This window comes from Ochotona princeps, chromosome 13 (assembly GCF_030435755.1).
Source record: "Ochotona princeps isolate mOchPri1 chromosome 13, mOchPri1.hap1, whole genome shotgun sequence".
Classification (NCBI taxonomy): Eukaryota; Metazoa; Chordata; class Mammalia; order Lagomorpha; family Ochotonidae; genus Ochotona; species Ochotona princeps.
Genome location: NC_080844.1, coordinates 49,037,716 through 49,059,902, shown reverse-complemented (window position 1 = coordinate 49,059,902; position 22,187 = coordinate 49,037,716). Strand labels below are relative to the sequence as shown.

Below are 22,187 nucleotides of genomic sequence, written 5' to 3'. Positions count from 1 at the left end.
TGTTTCCAATGGAAAACACAGACAGGCTGGTTAGAGCTTGCTGCAACAACTCCTTGCTACACAGGCCGGCAGCACAGCCTTCAAGCACCAACCTTGGCATTCCAGCACAAGCCTGAAGTCTTAGCTCCAGGCTCCCAGTGCTCCTTCCAGAGCCCGCACCTCCCAGGAATTTCCTCCACCTGTCCTGGGGGATTAGAACGCAATTTGTAGACATCTGAGAAACACACAACACTCAAGAGCATGTCCAAGCATCAACGCCCCAGCCTCCAAACACGCAAAACGGGTCCCCAAAACTCCGCCGCAACCATCCCTGACGTAAGGAAAGGGGGCTGAGCGTCAGGAGAAGCCTGGGAATGCAAGCACTCTGGGCCTAGGGCCAGGCGGTCTATTTTTAGACCTTTTTCTGCGGTCCTGTTTATCTGTTAGTCTTCCAGACTACTCGGCAGGATGGAGAAAGGAAGGAAAGAGGTGGCGAAGGTCCCACAGCAGTCGCAATGGCAATGGGCAGCATCTCTCGTTTCCCCATAATGCCCTCACTGGCACCTGGTGCGCGTTCAAAGCTACTTCACCAAGAATCCCTTCCTAATCCTGGCTGTGGGAACTGCGGCAGGTCTCACAGGGAAGATGCGCGGAGGGCACTGCCAGCCGAGGCTCCATTCTTTCCAAAATAAGGGTAGCAACGCTCGACCCAGCTTCGCCGCCTTGGCAGAGGCTCCAGTACACGGGGTCGCTCCGCTGACTCAAAGAGACTTAACCCTTTCTAAACCGTGGCCAGGACATCTTTTAAGGGCGTCCTCCCCTAACTCCTGCCCATTCTCCCCGGGTGACTCGAGGGGTGAAATCTCGACCCGCCTGCTCAGTCATCTGTTCTGCTCGCCCATCTGCAGGTCCTGGTTCACGGAGGGCGAGATCCCCCTCAGACATCCCCGCAGCGGACCCTGAGCCCAGGCGCGTAACCCACACGGTCCTCCTTAAGCCGCTTCCGCGCCCAGAGTAGAGGCGGGCGTTTTGTTCTTATAAGGAGGGAAAAGTTTTTGTGACATCAGGAAATGAGTAACTCCGTTGCCCAGCGGAGCCCTGCGATGGAGGCCGGGAGGCGGGAGCCGTCGGGAACACGGCCGCCCGCCTCGCTCTGAACTACCCGGGCCGCCCCCTGCACCGCAGCCGCCCGCAGACCCAGGCGCCCGTGCCCCGGACTCGGCCGGGCAGCCCTGCAGCCGAGGGCTGCTGCCCCGGGAGCCGCCCCTGGCCGCACGTAAGTCCCGGGCCGGGCGTGCTGGAGGGGCACCCGGGGAGAGTGGGGGCGCACGGGGCGCGGGGGAAGGGGCGGCGACCTCAGGGACCCCTCCTTAGAGTGCCCTGCCGGGCGGGTCGTCCCAGGCCGTCGAAGGGGAGGGCAGCTCCGCTTTGGAGCTCCAGGCTGGACCATGGTTTTTGTTCCTAGAGCCTGAAGGATCCGTTACTTAGGCCGCCCCGAGTCCGTTGTCCGCTGGCTCCTTCGCGCCTTTCCGGTTCTCTTGAGGACTGCAGGCAAAGCGAACTTGGCTGTTTCTTGGTTGGCGGTAGTGACAGATGCCTTGAGGTTGCTTGGGGCCAGAGGAAGCCCCCCACCACTTCCTCTTTCAAGACGTAAGTTAGTGCAGGAGACCCCATGCTGTGCGGAACTTTGTCCTGGGCCTGCCGACTCTCTGCCTCCTGGCCTCAGCCCGCACCCCCCAGCCCAGTGTCTCTTCCATCTTCCGGTTACCAAGTGAGGGGACCCTGAAGCCCCCATGCCCAGACCCCTCTTCCAAAAAGCCCCTTTTCCTTTTAAAACCCCAAATGCTGCTGAGCTGAGAGGGAAAGTATTTTACGGAACCAGGTAGGAACCTCAGTTTGCCTAGTGTGACAAGCTTTCCTCCACCCCCCCAGAAAACTAGAAGAGGACCTGGTAGTGGCCGTGGGCCTGCTTGGCATTATCCGGGTCACTGTGTTTGCTGGCTCTTCTCTGGGAGATGACCCAGGGCCTTTCTCTTCTGCAAATTAGATCCACCTCACCCATCCTGTGAGCTCACCTATGAGGGTGAAGAAGCTGGAGTGGCGGAAACGGACAGACTTGATATTGCCCCCGCCTCCCCGCTTAAAGACCTAATGGGCCTTTGGATCCAGCCCCAAGTCTGGCCTTGTTGGCTGTTGCACCAGGTGCTTCTGCCCTCGCTGTTTCCACCATGGGCAAGCAAAAGTGGCTAGGCTAGATGGCGGCAAGGTGCCTTCCTGCAGTTTGGTGGTTGTCACAGGTGCAATAGTTGCAGGCTCTGGCCTTCTAGTAGTGAGGGTCTGAACTTTGAAGCTGATGTCGTCTTCCTAGTAATTGTCCCCTCTCTGCTTCTGCAGTGCCTTTTCTGGCCCCAAAGACAGGGTATGGGGGTAACTTTACCAGAGGACAATGAGGGCAGATTCTCTGGCATAATTGTCCTACTGAGAAAGTGTTGTCTGGGAGGAACCACACTTTTTTCCCTTTCAGACTTTCTGGGGTCTAGAAAGAGAAGGAAGATGGAGGTCCTAGCTGACAGAGACAGTGCAGTGTCCCCAGGAGGCTATGACCAGCACTGTATGCATGGAGCCCGGGAAGAGTAGGACTGGACCCCGTGGGTAGTGTCCCAGCCCTGCTCTCAGGGAGACCTCCTGGCCCACGCCTGCCTGGCCTTCCTTCCTAATGACTGGGTGATGGGAGGTGGCAGATCCAGTTTGGGGCCTGCAAGAGGGTGGTGAGTAAGTGCCACCTGGGTGTGGTGCCCAGGGAAGAGACCACAGCTGGCTGTGTGCAGGGCCCTGAGCTTGCTCTCCTGGGAGGGGCAGGAGGTGATGGGTGTCTGAACACGCTGTTCTGATCTGCCACCCCTAGTTCCCAGCCAGGTCCTCCTGCAACACTAAGTCCTGTTCACCTGCAGACACCATCCCCAGCATGTCAAGCGTTTAGAAGTCTCCTGGGCAGGTTTGGCTGTGCTCAGCCAATGGCTCTGAGATGGATGTTGACCACCTGTCCTGGGGTCAGCTCTTACCTGCAAACACTTAACTTTCTACAATTTCCAAGTGGCTGTTGGATCACCCTGAGAAAACTCCCAGAAGCACACATGCAAGGCAGGAAGTTAGTTTATTAATTTGCAAGACTTGTGGACATCATACAGATTTGCTGTCTGGGGCTTGCATCCTGGGTACGCCACATGAGACGCCCAAGATTGGAAGAAGGTGGCTCCCATCTAGCTAAGCTTGAGTCAAGTTCAGGCCAGAGGAAGATGAGGGCAGTGGTGGCCAGTAGAGCCAGGCCATGTGTCCATCTCCATGACCCTCTGGCTAATGGTAAACCAGATGCTTAGGCCAGCCTAACTGTGTACACCTTCTTGGCCATTAAGAGGTAGAGTTTTCTCCATTTCCTATTCTATGATGTGGCGGTTTTCCGTTGTGTTCACGTATTTGTTTAGTGTTTTGCCAGCAGCAGCTCTCTTTGATTTGCATTTGCATCAGTGAAATAACTTCTTTGCTATCTCAGGGTTGGAGGGCCAGTCCCACTGGTAAAATCTGTGTACAAATTAAGAGAGCAGCCAGGTAACCCGGACTGGTCCACAGGATTAAGCTAAGCAGAGAAGTATGGTCCCTGATCAATAGAGACTTTTTTGCAGAGGCCTAGGGTGAAACAAACGTGAGACAGGGCCCGCTGCAGCTGCCCCAGGCCACCTGCCCTGTCCTGTGGAGTGGAGTGTCCTCCCTCAGAGCTCATCTTTAGCGAACCATGTCTTCAGAAGGGGTCCCAGGTTTCAGGACTCAGGGGTTAGCTGTTCTCAGCAGTTGGGAAAGGTCTTGACTCTTCCAAGTCTTGGTTTTATCATCAATACAACAGGGGTGACTCCTCTGAGAGTTGTTGGGAGGGAGGGGCTGGATGATATACAGAGGACAAGTCTGGGCTGTTCGAGAGAGCAGCAGTCAGGGGTGTGCATTCTCTGCTAGACTGAACAAGAGCAAGACCTCCACAACCCAGCCTAGGACAGAAGGGCGGCAAGAGTTCCTCCTCTTTTTGCCAGCCTTGTTTGAAGCTGAGGATGGGCTTCCTCTGGCTGGCCTTTTTGCAGATTCTGAAGGGGGGAGGTCAGGTTTAAGGCAGGGTGTATAATAGGCATCCAGAGAGGAGGAAAGGGCAAGGAGGTTTGGTGGAGAAGAAAAGGACCATGGGGAGCACCCAGGAGGCTTCTAGGGGCCTCCTCAGTGTGTTGGGCCCCTGTGATAATTTCAGATAGGAAATGCCTCCCCCTCCACCCGGGTGGTCCACCCCGTGACATCAGTGGAGTAGAAGCCCCTTGCAGGTGACATCACTGTTGCCCAAGGCAACACCTCCACCTGAAGGCAGACCGGGAGGGGAGAAGATCAACCTCAACTGAAAGACACATGTTGGAGAGAAGGAACATCCAAGGTGGGACATCCGCAGGAGTGTTTCTTGGAGACTGGAGAGAGGGCAGGCTGCGGGGTAGGGAGAGGTGGGGTCATAGTTCCCAGGTCTCAGCCGTGAACTGCTACGAGTGGGTCCTGGGTGGTGGGTGGGTTTAGCTCCAGGGAAGGGTGGTCAGGCGGAGGTCTCACAGCCTTCTGCGCTGAGTCCTTGTGGACGCTTTGCAGCCTGAGTCTGTGAAGTAAACTGGCATTTATGGGGTCATCAGAAAAGTGCCATTGCTTTATACTCAGTCTCCCAAAGGGAGGGTAGGAGTATCTGCACCAGTTGAGCTCGTGCTGTGTGCCTGTTATGGGAACAGTACTGTGCTGGGACTTGGGCTGCGGAAGGCACAGTCAGGAGGGGTGAACGGTAATCTCACAAAGGAGCACAGGTGGAAAAAGAACAGTGGCCCCTATCACCCACTCCTCTAGCCCCACCCTGGCTGAACACTGTCCGGTAATGTGTCTCCTCCAGGAGCTCCTGCAGGGAGCTACAGCTGTTTGAGTTGTACTTGTTGTTAGAGTCCTGGTTGCCAAGCGTGTCCCACCAAAGACAGACCCAGAGGATGGCCCTGTTCCCGAAACCGAACACACTTGGCCACTTGAAGACGCATCTGGTAGAATGTTGTCCTATTGAGACAGGAAGCAGCCACGTGTAAGCAGGAGGGGAGAGTGGTGAGCCACTGGGCATGGCAGTGGGTCCCCGTCTATGGGGGCTGCCTCTTCCACCTCGGAGGTCTCCACTGAAAACTTGTACTTTGTGCCACTGGGCGTGACATCAGATGCTTCCCTGGTGTTCAGCATACTAGTAGATGCTGATTTGGGCCATGACCGTAACCTCTTCAGGATTAGAGATGAAAGCCGGAGTATCCTTAGCAGAGGTGAACATTTGCAGATTAGGCTTCTGTGTGCAAATCTGATCCCCCAAATCAGTTGCCATGACCTTTTCCTTATATAAGTAGGCTAATCTCCTTATAAATCATGGCTTCATTAACCGAGCACCTACTCTGAGCCAAGCCATCCTAGGGTTTGTTCTTTACCACAGCTCCTCCAGGCAGGTGCCATCCCTGTGTCACAGGTGAAGAAGTGGGTTCAGAAAGATCAAGAGACCAAGTCAGAGTCACAGAACTGCAACCTAGATCTGCTTCTCCCACAGCCTTATGCTGCTTCAGGCCTCCACGTAAACACCATGGCCCACTGAGCATGAACATATCATAAAAAATACCACCATAGCTGTGTGTCAAAAATGAGAAGACAGCAGACAGACCATCAGCTTCAGGTTCCCCACTGCTCTGACTCCCCTACCCTCTACTGTGAGAGGAACACACAGGCCTCAGTGTATTTGTCTGCTCAATGGGCACATTGGCAAGCCATACTAGAGGATAGAGTACTTTGGGACTCCTGGGTGGAAATGTCTGGGAAAAACATTGAGCCGCAAGTATGGAAGCCTGCTCAACCCATGGAGGGGCTCAGCTTGGGCTCTGATGCCTGCTTCCTTTGCTCACGTCCCTGCAGTCCAGGCAAGGGAGTCTCCCACGGACCTGCATCAAACCAGCGTGAAGGGTTTTGTCTCCTCTTTGGCCCTGCCTGCTGGCTCCGGGTCACGCTCTGCTGGTCCTGCCGTGTTCTCCTGGGAACCTGTCTCAATAGCCTGTTCTGCAGCCGAGACCTGCCTGGTGCTCATGAAAGGGTCCTTTGTTTGCTGAGACTTTGTTCCAGAGTCGCTGGGAAGGCAGGACCTCAGAGCTCCGAGGACCATGGCAGGCCCTGGCCTGAGGGGAGGAGAGCAGAGGATGCCGGGCCCCAGCCCTTGCTAGGTGGTCCACCCCAACACAGAGTCTACAGAGCCCTCAGTCCTTTTCCTAATCAGGCAGCCGGGGTCAAACTCACAGGCTCTCTGGAGAGAGGGGTCTGGGAGGTGCTGAGTTCATGCCCAGACTCTAGTTGTCACCTGCGCCTACCATGATTGTCACCCAGGTACCCACTCACCAGCAACACAGGAAGTCTTTGGGCCTGGGAGTCAGGCCTGGGCTTAGGTCCCCACCCAGTGCTGCATGAAGGCCCTCACACTCCACGTAAAGCACAGAGAGGGCCTGCCTCCAAGGTGCCATGCTGTTCCACACAGAGCATTTTACACAAGCACTGGTTGCAGTGTGCTAGCCCCTCCATGCTGTGTCAGGGCCATGAGGCTTGTCCAGTTTTTCTCCGAGAAGGGAGAACCGTTGGGCAAGCTGTCAGAAGTGAGTTCTCTGCTCCTTCCCTCCCCTCATTTATCTCGCTCTGTTTTCCTCTGTTGATCTGGAATTTCACAAGAGTCTTGAGTGAAGAGGAAGGAATGCAGGGGTGCGGCAGCTGTGGCCAGGTAAGCTCATGCTGGTATCACACTGCTGGGCCTCTATCCTGATGAACCTTGGCAGGCATCCACATGCAGTGCCAGCTGGTCCAAGCCACAGGCTGCCCGCTAAGTCCGCAGGGGACCCTGCTCACAGATACTGAGGAGGCTCTGACTGCTTATAGCACCTTCCTTCTCACTGCAGGGTACCCCTTTGGAAATAAGAATTTAGGAATTACTTCACCTAGGACTTTCCCCTCCATCCCAGGAATGTGAAATTCCTGCTCCAAGGAGTAAAGGCATCAAGCCTTTTCCTTCCCAGGCCTAACTGCTCTTTTGTTCTTGCGTCCATTTGCCCACCGAACCACCACATGGAGCAGCTGCCCCTGTCCAATGCCAGGTGCTCAGCACCCAGGGTCAGCCCTTTCTGGCATGAGTGGGTCGGGGCTTGGTGGGGGTTTGCTGCAGAACTGCCTGGGTCACCAAATGTCTCCTCTTCTGTGACAGCCTACAGGCCCCTTAGGAGACAATGACCGGGAAGACAGTGAGTCATTGTCCCCAGGGTTCTGGAAGAGCTGCATGGGTGTGGATCAATGGTCACTAAGTCCTTTATCGACGTATTTATGTATTTGCAAGGCAGAGTGACAGAAGGAGAGATCCTCCATCTGCTGGTCATTCCTTAAATGGTCACAACAGCCAGGACCTAGCTAGACCTAAGCCAGGAGCCTGGAACTCCGTCTGGGTCTTCCCACGTGGGTGGTAGAAACTTAAGTACTCGAACCATTATCTGCTGCTTCCCAGGCATGTCGACAGCTTGGATTGGATGCGGAGCAGCCACTACTCAAACTGGCATACTGAGTTTTTAGTATTTCCTAAGGGACTGCTTAACGCACTGTACCACAACAGCCAGCCCTCATGAAGGGTTTTGCCAAGCAGAAAGTTGAATGTGGTAAGTGGTGGTTTGGCACAGCAGTTAAGACATCCACTTGAGATGTTGAGTTCGAGTCCTAGCACCTCCGATTCCAGCTCACTGTGAATGTATCCCAGGAAGCAGCAGGTGCTGGCTCAAGTCCCTGCCTCCTGGGTGGAGTTCCAAGCTTTTGGCTTTGACCTGTGCTTGCCCTAGCTATTGCAGGCATTTGAGAAAGGAATTGACAGATGGGGAATTTCTTTCTCTTCCTTGCAAAGCAAATGATTTTTAAATTTTTTTATTTTTTAAGAATGGAGGTATCTGACCTTATCACCATTTCCAATGCCAATAGCAAACATCCCTTACAAAGCATAGATGTGCAGAGAGCCAGAACTGGATAGTACGGTCTTAGCAAATGGCTGAGGCATGACTCAAAGCCAGACCATCTCATCCCAGAGTTTGAGCAGCACCCTCCATCCCCTAAGCCTCCATAGCCTATAGGTTCTTCTTAGCTGAGGAGCTACAGTGTTCCTTTCTTGGGTCCAGGTCTGTGTCCTCTCACTACCTTTGGTTTGTATTTGGGCTCACACATTAGGCAGGCATCATTTAGATACCCCACACAGCTCAGTAGAGCAAGCACCCGCGTCGCTCCATCCCTGTGCCTAGTGATGCAGTCACAGAGTGCTACAGTTGGTGCTTTGTTCTGCGTAATTCACAGAAGTGTGACCAGGTGATCACAGATCACTCTAGGCACAAGCCCATTTGTTCACTGCTCTGAGCCTGATGGTCTGAGTCCCCAGCTTTTTGGAGAGGAAAAGAACTGGTTTTGCTGTGACTTAGTAGGTGTGGGAGGCATGTGGGAGGCAGGCAGACACCCAACTCCATTGTGCAGTCAGGGCCCGGCAGCAGAGCCCAGGCCAAGGAGCCAGCCACAAGCTCGTAAATTTTTTACAGCTGGGTTGGCCTCCCTCTTGCCTTTGTGTCTCTCGCCATTCTCTATTAATAAGATGAAAAGGACTTCTAAATCTTTATGGGCACAGAATGCATGTGTGTGTGTGTGTGTGTGTGTGTGTGTGTGTGTGTGTGTACCCACATGCTCAGGAACCCAGAGAGCCTCCCTTCCTCTCCACCCCTCTGCTACCTCACCCCTCCCCCCGCCCCCGCCAGCCCAGCTGGGGCCAGGGGCATTGTGTTAGGTACCACCTAAGCTGCAGGAAATCTAAGCCAGACAGAGGACAGTGGACATGGGTAAGAGATGCTGGGGTGGGTAAACGGCACTGGGAGACATCCTTCCCAGTGCCCAAGAAGCAGGGCAAGGCTGCTGGACTCTGTGTTCCCATTCAGAGATCCAGAGGAAGGTAGCTGCTGGGCACAGGGGCCAGCTTGCTGGGTTGGATCCATCCATCCCTGGTGTCTGTGAAAAGGGGCGTGGGGGGCTTTGTTTTGCTTTGTGTTTACTCTCCGTTCTGCTCACTCCTCCCTCATCCAGCCAGAGCCAGTGCAGCTGCCTTGTCTGAGCAGCTTCCCACCAGCACAGCCTTCTCTGCCCTGCCCCTGTGCTGCTGAAGTTTGACTTTGTTATAACATCCCTTGCCTGTGGCAGCATCACTGCCGTCTCTACCTCCACTCCCATGGCCTTCCCCACCGCTGCTTCTCCTTTTCTGTTTCTTTGTAAAGACACTTGTCATTGAATTTACATTGGTTAGGAGCCCAGTTACTTGAGCACTCACCACTGCCTCCCAGGGTCTGCATTAGCAGGAAGCTGGAGTCAGGGGCTAGAGCTGGGTGTCAGTTTGTGGGTTGGGATGTGGGACATGCGTGTCATAAGGAATGTTTTCACTGCCAGTCTAAATGCTGTTCCTGGTCATTGCACTTAGGGCCCACCTGGGTAATCCTGGCTGATCTCATCTTAACTTAGTCGCAAAAGTGAGTTCTTAGTCCCAGAGGCCTGTTTTCCAAGGCCACACTCACTGGGGCCGAGGGTCTGCACAGTAGCAGTCCCCTTGAGGGTTGCTACCCCAACCCCACAGTGGCTGCTGGGGCCGAGGTGTTCTGGAGGAGAGAGAAGAGGGTGGGGGCCAGAGCTCAGGAACCACAGCTGCTGCCTCTGAGTCTTCATGTCCCTGTCCCCACTCATGCCTTATCATCCTTCTTTCTTCCCTCCCCACACCCTGGCTGCCCACACCAGGCTGCAGTCCATCTGTCCCAAGGTGCAGTGATGTTCCTGGTATCCCATGTGTGGCCAGGGCTCCTGCTGTTGGGAAGTCAGCGGGGCACCTAGACAGAGAGGCGCCCTGTCCTTCCTGGGAGATTGATGGCTTCCCTGCCTTGTCCACCCTCTGTTCATAGAGGGCTACATGTCAGCTGGTGAGGGCAGGGTGGAGAGATCAGGAAGGATATGACTCCTGCCGGAGGTGCTAGAGCTCAGGCTGCTGTCCCTCCTGCGTTTAGGCTGGCCAGCCACTCTGGTGGCCCCAGCTCTGAGCATGGGGTTGGCATCCTGGTGATTTCTGAAATTCTCCCCTCCCCCAAGAGTGAAGCTGGAGGAGACACAGAGCTGCTGGCAGCTGTGGCTGGGCGCCTCCTATGGTGCCAGGGGGACAGCAGAAAGACCAGCACCTGCCCTGTGTCCTCTTGCTGCTGACTGGTGGCTGGGCCCATCAATGGGGCTTAAGGGCATGCATCTCTCCTCTACCCCTTCTCCCTCCTTCTGTTCTGCCCAGCCTCCTAGCCCCACCTGCCACCACCCTCACCAGGGTCCAGTCTATACCCCTGGGACTTCCAGTGCTCAGGGTCCTGCTCACTCTATGTGTGAGGTCTCCCTTTGGGTGACAGGGACGGTGGAGGTTCAGAGTCCCCTGTCTGTGGCACCGTGTACTCACTCTGTGATATCAACCACATGCACCTATATGGTGCAGAGCCCTTAGGCCGCAAAGACCCTTCTTCCTTTCTCAACATTGGAGAGGCCATGGGGACTGTGGGGAAGAGACCACTGGCCTGACAAGGGTGTTCTCTCATCTGTGTCAGCTGTGAGGATTGTGTCTCGTGTGGCTGCTGGGGCTCATTGGAGGTGCCAGGAGGAAGTAAGGCCTGAATCTAGGGTGAAAGGTCAGGTAGAGGCTTATGTCAGGGGGCCCCAGACAAGAGGAGAGCAAGCATGCTGAGGAGATACATGGGAGGGGCTGCAGACCAGGGTTTGCCCATTTGACTCACAGGGTTTTAGAGGCATTTTAGAAAAAGCAGCCAATGTTCAGAAACTGGAAGACTTTGAGAAAACCCACATGCCTGGTTTCTTAGTATGTGGAGTGTGCAATGTGGTGGCTCTCGCCTTCAGAGCAAGCACCTGCTGTTCCATCCTGGTATCCTGGTGACCAGTGTCTCCACCACTCAGCTCTCCCTGACAGCTGCCCACCTTCCTGAGACTTGGATTCAGCCCGTCCACAGAGAAGGAAAGGTGCCCAGGGGTCCGAAGGGTGTAGGCAGACAGCCTGGCTAGAGGCTGAGAGAGGCCCTGCCATTGTCTGAGGCGGAGGGTGATGGCTGGCCTGCCCCCATGTTCTCAGTTATTTTTCTGGGTCCTTTTCCTTCCTCTTTCCTCACTTCCTTTCTTTGCCCACACCTCCCCCTCCTGCCAGGGCCCAGGCCGCACAGATCCCTTCCTCCATTACTTGGGGTGCAGGTGAAGTGAAAGCCTGGCCAGAAATGCCCCAGGGAGAATTCAGTGGCCTTGGCCTGGCCAGGGGTGGAACTCAGCCTACCATCCTGGAGGGACGAGAGGTGGTTATTGTGGGCAGTGATGCATCCAGAGGAGCTGTTTCTGAGCCATCTGTGCCATGTCCTGGCTGCCCCGCATTAGGCCAGGAGGTGGGTGTGGATGGAGCTGGGTGCTGCACAGCTGCCTTGGCCCTGTGCATGGTGAGACATCCACACCATTATATCGGGACCTGCAGTGTGTCCAGCCCCTGCCCAGTGCCCTTGGATCTGCAGAAGGACATGCACATAAGAGGCAGAAGGCTGCTTGCCTGACTGGCAGGAGTTCCCCAAAGGTTGAGACAGGCCTGGTCCTGGGGCAGACTCCCAGCTGAGGGACCCATGAACTGACCTTGTTCTGTGGGGGCATTGATCTTAGGCCACTGTGACTCCAGCAGGGACAGGGGCCTTGCAAGAGAAGTATGGGATTGAAATCAGTGGGCAGGCTATGGGAAAAGGCCTATTCAGGGCTCAGACTGCAAAACTAGGAGCCATGGCCAACTCCAGCTCTGCTTTCACACTGACCTTTCTTGTTTTGTCTAAGGCCTGGGCAGCTTGAGGGGCAGCAGACCTGAGTGTGGCTAGGAGGTGGCTGGGTTCACTATTCCCAGGCAGCTGCCTGGGAGGATGGAGAAAGAGCCAGGGAGTAGCAGGTCCAGCTGAGGTACTGTTCACACGGAGTCTTGCAGGTCAGCCATTGAGTCTCCCTGACCATCAGTCTCTTCATCGTAAGATGAGGAGAATGTTCCAGAAACTGGGTGAAGAATCCAGCCTGGCCTGGGTAGCTGCTGTGCTGTGCTGTGCTGAATGAAAGCATCCTTACCCTCACTCCCTGTTTCCTGGATCCCCAATCAGATGCTTCCTGGGAGGGTCCATGGACTAGCCACCTTCCTATCTGCATCTACAAAATGAGAATGCATGACTTTATTTCCCCCAAGCAACTATTTGCCATTTTACCCAAGATTGCAAACCTGATGGGCAGTAGGAGTCCCCCCTTCCCAAACCCAGCCTCCCATCTTAGGGTGGTTTGGGTCTCCCTTGGTTCCTCCCTTCACAGAAGGCCTGGAATCCAGACAGTGGGAAGTGGACCCGAGTAAACCCCTGGGGCCTGGGCTAAAAGTGCTCTTTCCAGTGGTCAACCACCTTTTTCATTCCATTTCCTAGAGCAAACCTGTCTTCTCCCAATTCTGGCTCTGAGGATGATGCCAGGACCAGAGTTCCCCTTGCGGTGGTAATTAACTGAGCTAATCACATCTGAAGGCTGGTGCAGGGCGAGCCCTTGGCAAGCTCTAGAATCCAGCTGCTACCACACTGCAGAGCCTCCCCCTCCTCCCCCAGCGATGCCTGCCTTAGCAGGAGTAGGCCTCAGACACTGGGCCTGAGAGCCACCAGAAAGACTGGTGAAAGCGCAGGTGCAGAGTCCCACCCTGGAACTTTTCTGATCAGCAGGACTGGGCTTGCACCTCACAATTTGCATGTCTAACAAGGGGGCCTGAATGATGGTGCCGTTAGAACCAGGGTCCCTAAGGGAATACTGAGGGCTGAGAAATGGGTTCTGGGTAACTCAGAGCTGAGGCCATGAGTCAGCCAACTGTGGGCATGAGTAGTGGGCTCCTACTGCTCCTGATGTGTGGGAGGAGGAGACACAGGGACGGGGAGCTCAGGGTTACACACTGACATCTCTCCAGCCATGAGGGCAGGGGAGCTATCTTGACAAGGAAGCTGTGCACTGGAATAAAACTCTCTCTGTCCTTGTATCACAGCCTTGAACCCTCATGCCTCCCATACACTCCCCTGGCCTGTGAAGGTGTTGGTGGCTGAATCTCCATGCAAGGACTGCCAAGGACTGTGCCATGCTCACCATGCTAGGTCCTGTAGCATCCAGTGCATCCCCTCCCCACCCTTGACCCGCCCAGTAATGTCTGTGCTCTGCAAATACAGCACCGTGGGAAGCACCTGGACTTGGCCAGAGGCAGCAGACAGAGCAGGCTTGAATGTCAGCCCCACTGGGACTTTCTTCATCCTGTGGCTAGAAGATTACCTAATCCCATGAGCTTTGGTTAAGCTATCTGCAGGACAGGCCTCACACCCTCCTCTTAGAAGGCTGCAATGGCCTCTGTATATTGTGCCCAGCAACTCCTGGGCAGGGCCTGAAAAATGGAAGCTGTGGCTGTTACACAACTCATGATAGCATTTGCTGGACAAAACTGTGATTTGGGAGAGCTGCTGGCCCTGAGGGACACAGCAGGCAGGGGCCCAAATGAGGGAATGCTCTTGACCAACTCCTGCAGGACTTTGGGTTCTTGGCAAGCCTCAAAGGGAGGATCTTGGTAAACCACTGCATGGGCCACCCAGGGGCCACTGTCTCATTCCAGCCCCTCCTGCCCATAACTGGCCCCTTGCCAGGCTAAATTTAGCTGTGAACAGGCTCTCCTCTCTCTGGGCAAGAGCGGGGGTGGAGAGGAATTCGGCAGATTTCCTGCTGGCTTCCTGGCAAGGGGACAAAAGCCCGCCAAGTGACCCAAGGGCATTCTCAAATGTAAACCCTTACACGTCTCAGACCTCAGGTGTGTAAGCTCAGAGCTCTGGAGCAAGGTGGCTGTGGACACACTTGAAGTTGGAGGCAAGGGGCTCTTGGGGGAATAGTGTGTGTACTTAATATGTACCTCTGGCTTGGAAGAGGCTCCCAGCTACCTGTCCTGTCTCCAGTTTTCTAACATTTAAAAAATTATGTATTGTTTGCATTTTGAGAGCTCTTCCATCCACTGATTCACTCCCCAAACATCTGCAAACAGAGTTGGGTCAGGCAGAAGCCAGGAGCCTGGGACGCAATCCAAGAACACAATACTTGGTGTAGACGGACACCAAGTATTTGAGGCATCACCTGCTGGGATGTGTGTTAGCACGAAGCTGAGTCAAAAGCAGAGGAGTGGGAACTCAGGCCAGGCTCTTTCATATCTGGTGCAAACATCCCCAGCAGTATCTCAACCCTTGTGCCGAGCACCTGCCCCAACCCCAGGGTAAAACACCATAGTTTGGGAAAGAGAAGAGGTGGAGGCTTCCAGCTCAGCCCCAGTTAGCAGCTACTGTTTGCTGTCTTGGCCCAGCTCTTCCTGCCCCTCCCTCAGGGAGTTGTGGATGGTGCCAACCTACGCAGAATTCAAGGAGCAACATGACATCTGAGGAAGGGAGGGAGGAGATAATTGAAGATGAGTCAGAGTGGGAACTCCTGGCTGGCCAGCTCCTGAGGCTTCTCCCATTAAACTGGGAGGCAGAGCTAATGGTACCGTGTGCCAGGGAACCATAGTAACTAGGGAACACTTTGTGCCTTCAGAGCACTTTTGAGCATTTGTTCCTCCACACCCCCGGGCCTTAGGCACGGTTGGTATGCATGGCAGGTAAGAGAACAGGCCTGCTGAGGTGTGGGGAAAGGAGCGTGCTTTGCCAGGTGCCTACTGCAGGCCACGCACAGAGCACCTGTGTTGCTATCTCACCTGAGCTTCCCAGCATCCATGCAAGGAAGGTCTGTTCCTAACCCCACCTACTTAGGAGCCCTGGAGAAGCCAAGTGGGCCACCCCAGCTCACTCAGCAAGGCTCAAGCCCGGGCATGTTGGGTGTGCAACCTGGACACCTGCCCCTGGGCACCATTTTCCTGGGGACTATTGTTTCTAAAATTGTGGTGGTCCCTATTACGGTGGGCAGCCTGGCACCTTCCACGTTTCTTTGTACAGGCATCTGCATGGCCTGCACAATCATAAACTCCTGCAGGCAGCATCATCTGCACATTCCCAAGCCTTCACAGCTCTGCTTTGGGAAAACCTGTTCTGGAATGAGCATTTTGCTAACACCGCGTTAGCTTCTTGTAGCTCTGTAGCATTCAAATGAAGAAGCTGATTTGTACCATCTTGCATCCAGTAGTTACACATTCTGGCTTTAAAAAAAAAAAAACTACTTGTGACACACAGACACGGAGAGATCTTTAATCTTCTGGCTAGCTCCAAATACCCACAAATAGGGCTGGGCAGGCCAAAGACACAAGCTGGGAACTCAATCCGGGTCTTCCATGTGGGTGGCAGAGCACAGATCTTGAAGCTGTCACCTACTGCTTCCAGTAGGTGGGAAACTGGAATTAGGAGCAGAGCAGGACTCACACGCAGGCACTGATATGGGAGGCAGGTGTCACAAGCAGCTTCCACGCTGTGCCTGCCTCGTGCCAGCTCCTGCTGCAGTCGGCCTCCTCCGGAGTCCACACTCTGTGTGCAGGGGCTCTTACACACAGCCCTTTCTCCAGCTGGTTTGGTTCTCACAGCAGCCCTTCACTCTCCAGAAGCTCCAGAAGTTCTGGAGATGTACACCAGTCGCACTTGGCAGCTTCCGGGTGGAGAGGAGGAGGACTTCCCAGCAGCAGGGCTTGTGCACAACACCACTCCTATTGGTGGCTTCCCACTCTGGGTTTGCATGGAGATGGACTCCCTCTACAGTTAGGCGTTGCTGGGGCTCTTACTGTGGTTGGTCAAGGCCTACTATACTCAAAGATGACAGTCTGGGATACAGGGAGCCTAGAGGGACTTTGAAAGCAATAAATTACTTCCTAACTGGCTCCTGCCTGATACTGCACTGTTATCACTCCATACTTGTATCTACAACTCCTTTGTGATGATCCACCAAGTCTCCAGGTTTGGCTTTGGGCCACTTTGGCAAGCTGTCTGCCAGATATCTGTGTCGTGGAAACTGGGGCTCACCTGTTGCTGCAATTAACCAGCAAGCTGCTCTTTGGCCTAGGGAAGGCAAGCTGGCTCGCTGCCGCTGTCCTTTTCTTCACCTCGCCCTCCTTCCAGTCTGACTTCCTCCACTTTCTCCTGACCCCGAGCTCACCTCCAAGGCTTCCACACCAGGCTCTGCTGCAGCTGTGCCCCTCCCGCTGACACTACTGACCTTGCTGACACCTCCAGCCGGGTACCAGCTGGACCTGAATCATGTCTGAGCAGCGTTCTTGCCTAAATGTAGCTCTGACAGCCAACTTGGGTAATCCACATCTTCCCTTGTGTTGAGGACAGGCTGCACCTAATGACAAATCCCTGCCCCTAGGCACCATGCGAGCTAGAATTTTATCCTACAAAGTCAAGGTCAAAGACTTAAGGCAAAGGGGCTCAGGCCTACCAGTGAGGGTGGTTATGCCTGGGTTCCCCTTGTTGTCCAGCAAGGAGAATGCTTGGCATTTGGCCATTTGCTGTCTTTGCTGGAAGGAGGTCTGGCAAGGGTGGAAAGAATAGGCTGTGCATTCCCGAGCTATCTGCTAGGGAAGGGAGAGGTAGAAGGCTTACATTGCCAGACAAGGCTTCCCAGGCAGTGCTTGCTATGATTTGAATATAATTTGGCTTCAAAACACTCCTATAGGACTCTATCTTATGATGCCCAAGTCCTCAATGAATAGTACCACGGTGGAAACTTACTCCAATTATGGTGTTGAGGAGGTGGGCCCAGAGGGTGGTCCTTGGATCCCTGGGGGTGTTCTCAGGAGAGAGACAGTTATGCTCAAAGCCTACCTGATCCCAACCACTGCATCCTGGCTCACTACCCAGAACCCAGAGCCACCCTGCTGCTCGGTTATCAACTTGAATCTCCAGAACTACGAGCTTTTCTCCCTATAAAGCTAGGTTCTTGGGTTATTCAATGTAGGAACTGAAAACTGACAAATTTTGTGTTAAAACTCAGACCCTGGTGTGGTAGGTCTGGGGCACTAGAGATGAGGGTCTGTGTTTCTAACAGGCTGCCATGTTGCAGTCACTTCTCTGTGCATCGCAGCTGGAATCATGAAGATTGTGAGAGTCAGGCCCTCTCCTAGGGTCTCTTGGGACCCAAATATCCCTTTATCCGGGAGGGACTTGTAGTAGGGCTCTGGGAGAGAAAGACGAGTGACTGGGTCTTCCTCAAGCTGTCACAGACTGTGCTTGGGTAAGACTGGAGGGTGGGCGAGTCTTCCAGGTCAAGAGAGGTTGACAGCAGAGAGAGAGATTGGGGCTCAGAGCTGCATCAGTAGGGGTTACAATGCAAGGAGTGGGTGCTGGGCACTGGTCCCTGGGCCATGCAGGTAGCATGGATCAGCACAGCCCTCAGGACCAGGGCCCTGCGGGATGCTAATGCTCACCTCCAGAGCAGGAAGCAAACCAGGGCTCAGAGAGTGGCTTAGCACACCCAAGGTCATATTCCATGGTAGGACTGGCTTTGCTGCAAGAAGAACTGTTCACCACCATTCACTTGGGGTAGGGATGTTTTAATCAGGACTGCTTAGGTTTCAAATGATGGGAAAATAGCTGAGTGATGTCTTTATGACTTTGACTACAGCCAGAGGCAACATCTTTGTGCAGATGGGGACCTGCTGTCCTGTGTGGTGGCGTGTTTCTTGGGTAGGCTCCCCTTCCACCAGGAGAGCTGCCAGTGCTGCAGGTTCCCTGTTCCCTGGGCAACGCCCGTGGCAGGTTGAGTCTTTCTCCCCGTTGGTCTCAACACATCCTACATCTGTCTTCATTGGCCCCGAACAGGTCATGTGCTCATTCCTAAGCCAGTCACTGTGGTTATAGCTGGTTGGGTGCAGCACTCTGATTATTTTGGGCCTAGAGTAAGTGTTCTCCACTGGAACTCGCGGATGGGTTTGTCTCCCACCAACTTTAAGGACTGGACAGGGAAAAGGGTTGGGGCCCAGGAGCTGTGGGCTGCTGCCACATACAAGAGGAATGTCTGCCACCACAGGTGTAGACCTTTGGGTTCTTTCCAGGCTAGAGAGAAGCTATTGAGGCACCTGCAGGGGGGAGCAGCATATTGGGTTGGAGAAGGACCAAGATGTTTGCAGTATAAGAGTTCAAGAGAGAAGTAGGATTGAGCGAAGCCTGGTGTTAACTGCTGGCCGGTCTCTCACTCCCTCTGTCTCCCTCCCTCCTATTCCCAGGAGATCTCCCGCCATGGCTGTGGGGCTCTTCCGGGTGTGCCTGGTAGTGGTGACTGCCATCATCAACCACCCGCTGCTGTTCCCACGGGAGAATGCCACCGTTCCCGAGAATGAGGAGGAGATCATTCGCAAGATGCAGGCACACCAGGAGAAGCTGCAGCTGGAACAGTTGCGCCTGGAGGAAGAGGTGGCGCGGCTGGCGGCTGAGAAAGAAGCTCCAGAGCAGATGGTAGATGAGGGACAGCAGCAGAATGACACCCGTGCGGCCTGGGACCTCTGGAGCACCCTCTGCATGATCCTCTTTCTGCTCATCGAAGTGTGGCGGCAGGACCACCAGGATGGGTCCTCCCTTGAGTGCCCGGGCAGTGATGAGGATGAGCTGCCCGGTCTGGGGGGCACCCCCTTACAGGGCCTCACCCTGCCCAACAAGGCCACCCTCAGCCACTTCTATGAACGCTGCATTCGGGGGTCCACAGCGGATGCCGCCCGCACCCGTGAGTTTGTAGAAGGCTTTGTGGATGACCTGCTGGAAGCCCTAAGGAGCATCTGTAACAGGGACAGTGACATGGAGGTAGAAGACTTCATCGGCGTGGACAGCATGTACGAGAACTGGCAGGTGGACCGGCCGCTGCTATGCCACCTCTTTGTGCCATTCACACCCCCCGAGCCCTACCGCTTCCACCCAGAGCTCTGGTGCTCCAGCCGCCCAGTACCCCTGGACCGCCAGGGCTATGCCCAGATCAAAGTGGTCCGGGCTGATGGGGATGTCCAGGGCTGCATCTGTGGCAAGACCAAGCTCGGGGAGGACATGCTATGTCTCCTGCATGGTAAGAACAAGACAGCAGCGCAGTCTGAAGATGGTGGCCTGGAAGACCTCCTTTGCGCCGCAGAGTCCCCTTATCTGGACAGCATGCAGGTCATGAAATGGTTCCAGACGGCCCTCACTAAAGCCTGGCACCGCATTGCCCACAAGTATGAGTTCGACCTAGCATTTGGCCAGTTGGAAACCCCTGGATCCCTGAAGATCAAATTCCGCTCCGGGAAGTTCATGCCCTTTCAGCTGATGCCTGTGATCCAGTGTGACGACTCAGACCTGTACTTCATCTCCCACCTCTCCAGGGAGCCCTCTGGGGAGGTGGCAGCCTCCAGCACTGACTGGCTTCTGTCCTTTGCTGTCTACGAACGCCACTTCCTGAGGATGATGCTGAAGGCCTTACCCGAGGGTGCCTGCCACCTGAGCTGCCTGCAGATTGCATGCTTCTTGCTGTCCAAGCAGAGCCGCCTGACCGGCCCCAGCGGGCTCAGCAGCTACCACCTAAAGACGGCCCTGCTACACCTGCTGCTGTCCCGGCGGGCAGCCGACTGGCAGGCCTCACAGCTGGATGTGCGTCTGCATGAATTGCTACGCTTCCTGGAAAAGAGCCTGCTTGAGAAGAAGCTCCCTCACTTTTTCCTCGGCAACCGCAAGGTGCCCGAGTCCATGGGACTCCCGGAGGCCATGCACAGGGCCGAGCCTCTCAACCTCTTCCGGCCCTTCGTCCTGCAGCGGAGTCTCTACCGGAAGACTGTGGATTCCTTCTATGAGATGCTCAAGAATGCCCCGGCGCTCATTGCTGAGTATTCCCTACATGTCCCCTCAGACCATGCCATCCTGCCCCCAAAAGCTGTCATCTTGTAGGACCAGGATGAGGGCCATCCCACAGCCACACCTGTGGCACCTGCAAGCCTTGTCCTGGAAACATGGCAGGCTAGGTTGGAGCTGAAGTTCAGTCTGCCAGGAAGCCAGGTCCTACCGTATAGATGAAACGGAATAGCAACTGGAAGCTGGTTACTCTCATGCCTTCAGGACCCGCTGGCCAAGCCATCTGGGTTCAGGGACGAATTGTGTACAGTGTACTTTGGGATCACCATGGATGGCCAAGATGAATGACAGGGTACTCTGGACCTTGAGTTGGAACAAGTACAAGTGATGATTCAGGTGCAATTTGTTCTGCATCTCTTGTCAGCAGAGGATCTACAAGTGAGCTGCGGGAACTCAGGCTCAGACCTGGCACCCCTATTCTCTGAAATGTTTGGCCCAGCCATCCAGGCCACACCACTGGCAGACACAGAAGTGGAAATTCCCAACCACTGATCCTCATCCTGCATAGTAGTTGGGGTCTCCTGGTAGTTGTCACTTGTTTTATGCTATTTGGAGAAAAGACCCAGTGACCCATGAATGTGTCAACAGAAATGAGTCCTAGGTACCAGAGGAGCTTAACACTGGCCACTTTGTCAGCTACAAAGGTGCCTCCTTTCCACACGTGTTGTGTCCTGAGTCCCATTGGGTGACCTTAACATGTGGGGTACTTGCTCAACAGCACCTCACCTCTCTTTTGTGGCCAGTGCTGGTCTCCGTGATCACCTGTGGTAGAGGTAGGCAGTGCTGAAGGTGGAGGGTAGTCCAGAGAAAGGCTCAAGGAGACAGAGCCTGGTACCATAGTGTGGAGGTATGCTTGTGATCTGACAAAGTCAGACAGAGCCCAGGGTGAGGGATGTTGTAAGCCTGGGCTGTCCTTGGGGTCCCAACCTTAGGGCATGACTTGGTTGGCAGCAACAGCTCCAGTGTGCAGGACTCAGTCAGCCAGCCCATCCTCTGTCCATGGGCCTTGCTGGCCATAGAGATGACCAGATGCAAAGGGCCTGGCAGGGCAGATTCAGAGCAACATAGCTGCCAACACAGCCCTTAGACCTCAGGGTCTCAGTAACACCCACAGGGGACCAAAGCAGAGGACATGAGAATGGGGAATTCAGCTGTACCCTCTCCTGCCAGTGTGTGTCCTGGCATACACTGCCTTCCAGATAACATCACCCCAAGTGGCCAGGGCTACCTGGACCATTTCTCACACATCCTGAGAAAGCTCAACAAGCTGGACTATGAGCGTGCCAGGGTTCACTCCCAGCAGGAGCCTCGGTTGTGACAAGGGCCACAGAGCCTGCAAGAAATCTCCCTGTGAGATCTGCACAGGTACTGGGTCTGTCTGTCTAGAGTCACAGCTGCCAGGTGGGCACCCCTAGCAGTGCACCCACTCAAGTGTGTCTCTACCAGGACTCATTCACAGAACTAGAACTGTTTTCCTTATTTATTATCACCTGTGCCTTGCCCCTCTCCATCCATATCCTGTTGTGTTTTGAAGAGGCCCTGGACCCTGAGGACCCGCCACCAGGGGGGGTTGAGCCTGAGCCCAGATCTTCGGCCTTCCCTTTGCTGCCGGCAGAGAGCCGGCTGTGCACAGTCCCTTCTAGCTCCTTGTTTATGCAGAGACCACAGGACTCGGCGGGAACTGGGCATCTTTTACACACTGCTTCTGAAACCGATAGCAGTGGGGCTCGGAGTGTTTCATGCTGCCTTATTTATACAGAAGGGAGAATTAAATTCTTGTGAGAAGTAGAAACGGTCACGGTGTTTGTTTTTCACCCCCAGGAAGTCTGGGACCTCCTGGGGTAGAGTCAGGAAGGGATGCATTGCCTAATAATGGGCAACAGCTTTCACTCTTTTATTTCTACACTTGCAGTAAGCTTCTTCACCAAACAGAACATGTCTGGGCTGTTTTCAGGCCGCTGTGCACTGCTCACAGAGTGCTAGGCTCTTCCCAGAACTGATGTGTGCAATAAGATGGGGAGCTGGGGGGCCACAGGAAGCCTTTGAGTTTGGAACAGAGTGTCTTTAAGGTGAAGAGTCCTGGTCCTTGGGGGCCTGTGTTCTTCCCTGCCGTCCTTCTCCAAGAAGTTTCTTTCCCTTCCCAAA

The 22,187-nt window shown here is 54.7% G+C and overlaps 1 protein-coding gene across 2 annotated transcripts; it reads left to right on the top strand.

Moving 5' to 3' along the window:
- Positions 1 to 1,048: 1,048 nt before the first annotated feature.
- ITPRIP (inositol 1,4,5-trisphosphate receptor interacting protein) lies at positions 1,049 to 21,976 on the top strand. Of its 2 annotated transcripts, none has more exons than XM_058671079.1 (2): positions 1,049 to 1,255; positions 18,401 to 21,976. In XM_058671079.1, exon 2 carries the CDS (start codon positions 18,414 to 18,416, stop codon positions 20,076 to 20,078), a length of 1,665 nt encoding a protein of 554 aa, XP_058527062.1. In that variant the 5' UTR covers positions 1,049 to 1,255; positions 18,401 to 18,413; the 3' UTR covers positions 20,079 to 21,976. The 2 variants fall into 2 exon arrangements, with proteins under 2 accessions (XP_058527062.1, XP_004580283.2); XM_004580226.2 differs by lacking the exon at positions 1,049 to 1,255 and adding an exon at positions 4,052 to 4,444.
- Positions 21,977 to 22,187: the final 211 nt, after the last annotated feature.

Bases quoted from the DNA above. Each gene is read 5' to 3' on its own strand.
- ITPRIP (XM_058671079.1), top strand. From the start codon at position 18,414: ATGGCTGTGGGGCTCTTCCGGGTGTGCCTGGTAGTGGTGACTGCCATC.